The sequence below is a fragment of the Octopus bimaculoides genome, chromosome 9, assembly GCF_001194135.2.
Source record: "Octopus bimaculoides isolate UCB-OBI-ISO-001 chromosome 9, ASM119413v2, whole genome shotgun sequence".
In the NCBI taxonomy this organism is placed as follows: domain Eukaryota; kingdom Metazoa; phylum Mollusca; class Cephalopoda; order Octopoda; family Octopodidae; genus Octopus; species Octopus bimaculoides.
Genome location: NC_068989.1, coordinates 15,252,030 through 15,259,179, shown reverse-complemented (window position 1 = coordinate 15,259,179; position 7,150 = coordinate 15,252,030). Strand labels below are relative to the sequence as shown.

Genomic DNA, 7,150 nt, shown 5'->3' with positions numbered 1-7,150 from the left:
CTAACCCTAGGGTTAGGGTTAGGGTTAGAGTTAGGGTTAGGGTTAGGGTTAGAGTTAGGGTTAGGGTTAGGATTAATTGTTTCAGAATCGTTTGTTTATGTAGTCGGCACTTAATGTATATCGGCTGAATGGACGTCAGTGATTGGTTGAAATTACAGAAATACGACAACTTTAACATGGAATAATTTATGGATTTCTTTTTTTTTAAAGAAGACTAAGAGAAAAAGATGTTTTATATGACACATTCTACCAGTGTTCCAAGTTTCAAAGTGTTTCGTTAATGAAAAATGTGGCCCCCGTTTTAAAAAAGATCCTGTTTCTTTTTGTTTTTGCTAAAGATTCTTCATAATTCCTTCTGCTCTTTGTATTTAGTTTGGAACGGAACAGACGTTTTTTTTTTTTATCTGCTACGCCAACCAGTGGACTCTCTTGTACATTTACTTAAAATATTCTTTCAATATTACTTTTTAACAGGTGTAACCTATATTTATCTGGTGAGATCAGAAAAATGTATGTTGTCAGTCGTATTTGTTACAAATATGATCTATCCTGATTATTGAATAGTATAGATATTTTTTTCTTTTTCATCACATAATTTTTCTTAACTTTTTCTTTAATAGCCACTGCATTAAATGCATACAAAAACCTAATTTTGTATATATGGCTTGTGCTCTTTTCCTTCAGTTTTCCCGTTGGTACCAGCGTTAATTTATGCCACAATTCGCGGAACAATGTTCAACAAATTGTAAGCTATATTCATTTAAGCTAATTTTATCTACGTTGTGTATGTCTACTCGTCCTCCTACTTCAATCTATGTGTGTGTTTGTGCGTGTGCGTATGTGTGTGTGTGTTTTCGTGTGCAATATATTTTGATTACCCTCCAAAACCACTCTTCTGTTCAATCGACTGTACATGTCGGCAGGTTGAAAACAAAAGACTATTAGTAGTGATACTCTCTCTTTACTCTTTTACTTCTTTCAGTCATTTGACTGCGGCCATGCTGTAGCACCGCCTTTAGTCGAGCAAATCGACACCCAGGACTTATTCTTTGGAAGCCTAGTACTTATTCTATCGGCTTCTTTCGCCGAACCGCTAAGTTACGGTGACGTAAACACACCAGCATCGATTGTCAAGCGATGTTGGGGGGGACAAACACAGACACACAAACATATACACACACATACATACATATATATATATATATATATGACAGGCTTCTTTCAGTTTCCGTCTACCAAATCCACTTGCCCAAGGTGCCACGCAGTGGGACTGAACCCAGAACCATGTGGTTGGTAAGCAAACTAGTTAGTTGCCTAATGTTTGCTACGTCCATTATGCATTAGGATAGTGCTCTTTCAAAATCGTTAAGAATTAGCTCTCTTTTTAATTTGAAGTTGACAGGGTATCAAATGATGTGGAATTTCTCTGTAAGACAGTAGCTGCAAAACTTTGATCCATTCCTAAATGTCTTTTCTTCATCTAACATTCCCCATGTCATACCGGTGGTTTCTCCTTTGAAAATGCTTTGAAATATGCTGTAACACTTCCCACGCGGTAATGATAGAATTAATTATTATCGTTTGAGATTGAATTCTGTAAATTATATAGCTTGTTGATGTGTTGCTGATAGAGATATTAGCAATGAAGAAGACCTAAGTGAGTAAAGTCAAGATGACCTAAATATGTATCTGAGGTTATAATTGCTAAACATTTCTGAGCTGGTACTCAAACAGAAACATGGTTTTGAAGTTTTCCAATATAGAATTTTCTGATGGCAAAAACGAAGGCCATACAAATTCATGTACAAGCGTAGACATATAGTTATGTATACACATTTTTTCCTCCTTTTCGCTTATTTTTCAATTCTTTTGTATTTCACTTCTTGCGCTTTTTCTTCCTTTCATTCTACCGTTCTCATAATCTATATACCATCTTCCAATGTCATTTATCTTCTCCAATTAACCTGTATACTATATACTACTTCTAATCTATATATTCCTCTATATAGACTATTTCTAATCTATATATTCCTCGCAACAGATCTTCATATCCATTACATAGCTAATAAAATATAACACATTTCTACTATTTCTCGAAGATTTTCTTTCAACTCTTGCTTCATTTTCTTAGTTTCATCTTTTCTTTTAAATCTAATTCTTTTTACATCCACTCTTCAAATGTTACATAATTCTTCCTCCTCATATATATATATATATATATATATATATATATATAATTAAATTAAACAATAGGGTAAAAATTGGATATTAATTAATATCAATTTAATACCAGGTAACCAGCACATTAAAAGAATCAGAGAGATTCAGAAAAATTATCTAAATCTCAAAGGATTACTGTATCACAAATATAATTGTACAGAACCGTACACATGTGCGTTAATTGTGACGTACAACTTAGTCTGCGATCCTGTAAATTATATTTAAACAAACAGTTTGTACTGATGAGAAACAGATATTTTCGGTAAGAATCTATTGATTTCGAAACATGTTTACAAATAATTAGATTTTTTATGTAATTTTCACTCGCCTTGCCCGCTTTACGTTTTTGTTACTTCGCTAAATTCCCTTTGAGAATTATCCGGTCTTAGTAGACACATGACATGTGATCTTCTTCTAGCACATTGGCAGTCCACATAGTGGCCTCCTTTATATATATATATATATATAAGTAAAATCACGGGGTCGTGGTGTAGGAAGAAAATTAGCTTCAAGCAATCCGTAGTAAATACAAAAAATAGCTTTTAGGGACAATATTAGTTTATTGAGACGGAAGATTGTGGATTTTTTTTCGGTATCGGAATACGATAAACTGAAAAAAGTTCTTTTTATATTTCAGGGTAGGCGACCAAAATTGCCGGGTATGCGAATAAGAATACAAGAATTACGGAATGAAGTAGATGAGATCCGGGCTACATATGTTTCATATCGAGCGGAACCTCAGAAGTGGTAAAAATCCAAGCGAGGTATATATCGTAGGCTACTCTTCAGGCCAAGAATGTCTTGATTATCTTTGGTCTGAGGTGTAACCCGTGGTACACACCTCGCTTGGATATTTACCACTTCTGAGGTTCCGCTCGCTATGAAACTTATGTACCCCGGATCTTGTCTATTCCATTCCGTAACTCTTGCACATATATATATACATATATATATATATATATATATATATATATATATATATATATATATATATATATATATATTATAATAATAATAATAATAATAATAATAACAATAATAATAATAATAATAATAATAATAATAATAATAATAATAGGGATAAAAATCCGAATTTACAGGTAAAAACTCAATTAAATTCAATTATTTTTCTATATGTGACTGTGGATTTTCATGGATGAGTTCATGAACTTTGGTTCTTTTCTCTAAAACTATATATTTAAATATATATATATGGCAAATGCACAAAAATCAAAACACATACGAGACAGAGGCAATGAGGCAACAACAAATAATGTATATTAGTTTGTTACTTAGGAAAAAATTGAAAGTTGGATGTTAACTTATCATGGTTTTGGTATTTAGATGTCAGCTTATGGATTACACTGTATAAGAATGGGAAAAAAACGGAAATGAGAATAACCTTTTCTAGGGATATTTTGTGTCTAAATCAAGTATATAATATTCGTTTCTTTCTGTGGTCCCTCCACTTTCTCGTAAATTACCATTTTACGTTAAATACACCGATGGTTCCATAGGAATTGAGTGCAAACAGGATTGGGCCGAAACTGACAACTCTAAAAGTTATTAACGGATTTTGATATAATTTTAATGGGGTGTTTCTAAGGTATTTTCCAACCTAACCTATGAAAATTATAAAAGTAAATTCAATATTTTTATAGTTATATGAGTCCAAATCCGTGGTAAATCTGATAAGAAACTACACCTCATCACCCAATCTGAATGCAATGATCTAGTTTGTGACCTAACATTTATTAAGCAACAGAGTGAAGCCCTGGCCTCAGGTCTGCAACAATGGAACCTGATGGATAAAGATGCTCGAATTACAGTATTTAGGAAGCGTTCTGCAGATCTACAGCAATTCTTCATTTTGGAAAACAACTTGACTTATTGTAATGATATCAGATATCAGATATCAGATTGTAATGATATCAATGCCCTTGGGCTGACCTATGAGCGAAATGAGTGGAGGTTATTCATAGATGCATCCTTTTACAGAATAAAAGCAGTTCTGTTGCACATTGAAAACATCATGCCTTCAGTTCCAATTACCCGCTCAGTCATTTTAAGAGAGACATGTGAGAACCTCGCTTTTATTCTAGACCGCATAAGTTACAAGGAGCATGGGTGGCTAATTTGCGCGGATTTGAAAGTAGCAGCCCTACTTAATGAGCTAGAAACTGGATACACCGAGTTTATGTGCTTCCTTTGTAAGTGGGACAGTATGGACAGATCAGAACATTATGTACGCTCAGAATGACCACCTTGGGAAACTATGACACCAGGATGCCATAATGTAAATCATGAGCCACTAGTTAAGGAAGAGAAAATTATTTTGCCACCACTGCATATAAAACTAGGCCTAAGGCCTAATTTATGGTGTCGTGGAAATTGGTATTAATTACATAGTTATTGACTCGGTAATTTACAAGAAAATGTCACGTGATGGGAAATTTTTGTTATACAATTAGAATTTAGGCACAATCAACTTCATAATAAAATGAACATGAGAACTATGTTTTATCTTGACGCTGAAATTTGTTGTACAGTATTATTATTATTATTATTATTGTTATTATTATTATTATTATTATTATTATTATTATTATTATTATTATTATTATTATTATTATTATTATTACTGCCTTTGCACAGCTTCTAACGCTGTATTATTTTATTATCTTTGCACATCTTCTAACGCTGGAGATGTACTACGTGTCAGCTGTTCCCTACCAGTGAACTGAGGTAACACCCCTTATTTTTCAAGCACCATCCGGAGTAGTCGAGAGCGGTTTCAACCAGTGCTGTTTTCTGCAAGTGCTCCACCCTTGTTGCAGCCCTTATTTATTCCATGTACTTCTCAAGATTTTTATTCACTGTTCGTAGGGCTCCGACAATTATTGGTACTGCTACCACCTTTTTCAACGGCCACAACTGCTTAACCTCCCAAGCTAACTTGTTATATCTATCGACTTTTCTTTCTTCCTTATTGCATACCTTGTCAGTTGGGCATGCCATATCTATGATCCAGCATCGTTTGCTTTCTTTCTCAATTAACACTATGTCTGGTTTCCTATTCTCTATCTCATGATCGCACTGAATCATAAAATTACACAGGATCTTTGCATTATCATTTTTGATGATGCCTTCGGGTTTATGTTCGTACCACTTTTTTGCTCTGTCAAGTCCATATTTGTTGCAAAGTGTCCAATGAACAATCCTTGCTATATTGTCATGACGTCTCTTATATTCTTTCTGGGCTAGTGGAATACATTGACTGGTAATACGCCATGCGGTTTGACCATTTTGTCCATAGATTCTGCACTTATCACTTTCTGATGTGTTGTCTATTCTGTATTTGATGTAATTGGTTCTTAATGCTTGCTCTTGGGCAGCACAGATTACAGCCTCCGTTTCCGTCAGAACCGTTTTGAAGAACGTTAGCCTGGTAGTTTTTGGTAAGCAAGCTTTGGTATTATTATTAGTATTATTATCATTATTATTATTATCATCATCATCATCATCATCATCATCATCATCATCATCATCATCATCATTATACACCACTTTAATTGGCTGAGAGTCTTTGACATATGCTTAAACAGGAAAACTATTCTGTCAGTTCTCTCGGCATTCCATAATTGCAATTGACTTTCGTAAAAGTAAAAATAAAATGTTTCTTCGAGAAGAATATAATAATAAATACACATTGAATACTTTTAAAGCGTTCTGCATGCTTTCAAAAATATATTTTCATTCTTTATTTGATATTTTCATTACAGATGCTGGTCAAATGATATTGGACGTTATGAGTGGGTCTTGTACACACCAAATCTTCTTTGTCTTATCGTGAGTCTAATTAAATAATTACCTTTTGCAGATTACAAAACGTCTGTTCTTATTTTGTATGCCCTTTGACTCTCTCTCTCTCTCTCTCTCTATCTATCTATCTATCTATCTATCTATCTTTCTCTCACTCACTAAAAAGTGAGCCCTATTGAAAATGGGATAACGCAAATGAAAAAGATGTATAACTTGAAGCGAAAGGTGAGATCAGTGAGAAAGGTTGCTCTCCAGTAAATTCGATGAAAGGTGAGTTCACGTGACTTAAGATTCAAGATATGAGAAAATCAGTAGATAAATTCTGCCAGGAGATTGCAGAAAGGGGTACATAGTAATCGAAGTCTTGTGATGTCTTGTGATGTCTTGATCCGTCCCAAGTGAGCGATTCCCACATCGTTGATGGGAGATTTTTTTGATATATATTTTTACAGGAATTTAACCAGCAATATTCTGCTTTTAGTATTTTTCCTCTCGACCCCTTTATTCCACATGTACGTCAATCTTCTTTATAATCCTTACATATTATTTTTTTGAGCCCCCTCTGGCGGTTGTTATAAATCAATATTGTATAGTTTTCTTTTTATTTATCGATCTACAGGGCAATCTCATTTTCTTCATCTACATTCTGATGGTATTGATCACTCAACTTCAAACACATCCAAACGAGCCAAGCAGTTACAGGTATAATGTCGTTTCAATTCTGATAAGTATAAGTGTATGAGACGTTTTGGCACAGCCTCATTGGCGTCACTGATTCGAAGCTGGCTTATTTGACATTAGGCGCTTTAATATTTCTCTCGTCCTTTCCTTCACCTCTTTCTCTTTCCCTCTCTCTTTTTTCTCTCTTCTTTCTCTCCCTCTCTCTCTCTTGCTCTATATGTGTGTGTGTGTGTGTGTGTGAGAGCTTATTTCTCTTTATATGTATGAAGAGACGGAGGCAGCTATCTTGGTTGTGCTCAATTAATATATTGAAATCTCTCTCTCGCTCTCTGTATTTATTTCTGCATGGGCGTGCCTGCATGTGTGTGTGTGTGTGTGTATGTGTGTGTGTGTGTGTGTGTGTGTGTGTGTGTGTGTGTGTGTGTGT

The 7,150-nt window shown here is 34.4% G+C and overlaps 1 protein-coding gene across 1 annotated transcript in view; it reads left to right on the top strand.

Moving 5' to 3' along the window:
- Positions 1-7,150, top strand: part of LOC106874612 (calcitonin receptor) — a 124,514-nt gene that overhangs the window by 113,518 nt on the left and 3,846 nt on the right. Inside the window, exons 6-8 of the mRNA XM_014922400.2 lie at positions 685-745; positions 6,003-6,069; positions 6,662-6,744. Of these exons, the coding sequence (XP_014777886.2) occupies positions 685-745; positions 6,003-6,069; positions 6,662-6,744 (211 nt within the window). The remainder of the gene's footprint in view (positions 1-684; positions 746-6,002; positions 6,070-6,661; positions 6,745-7,150) is intronic.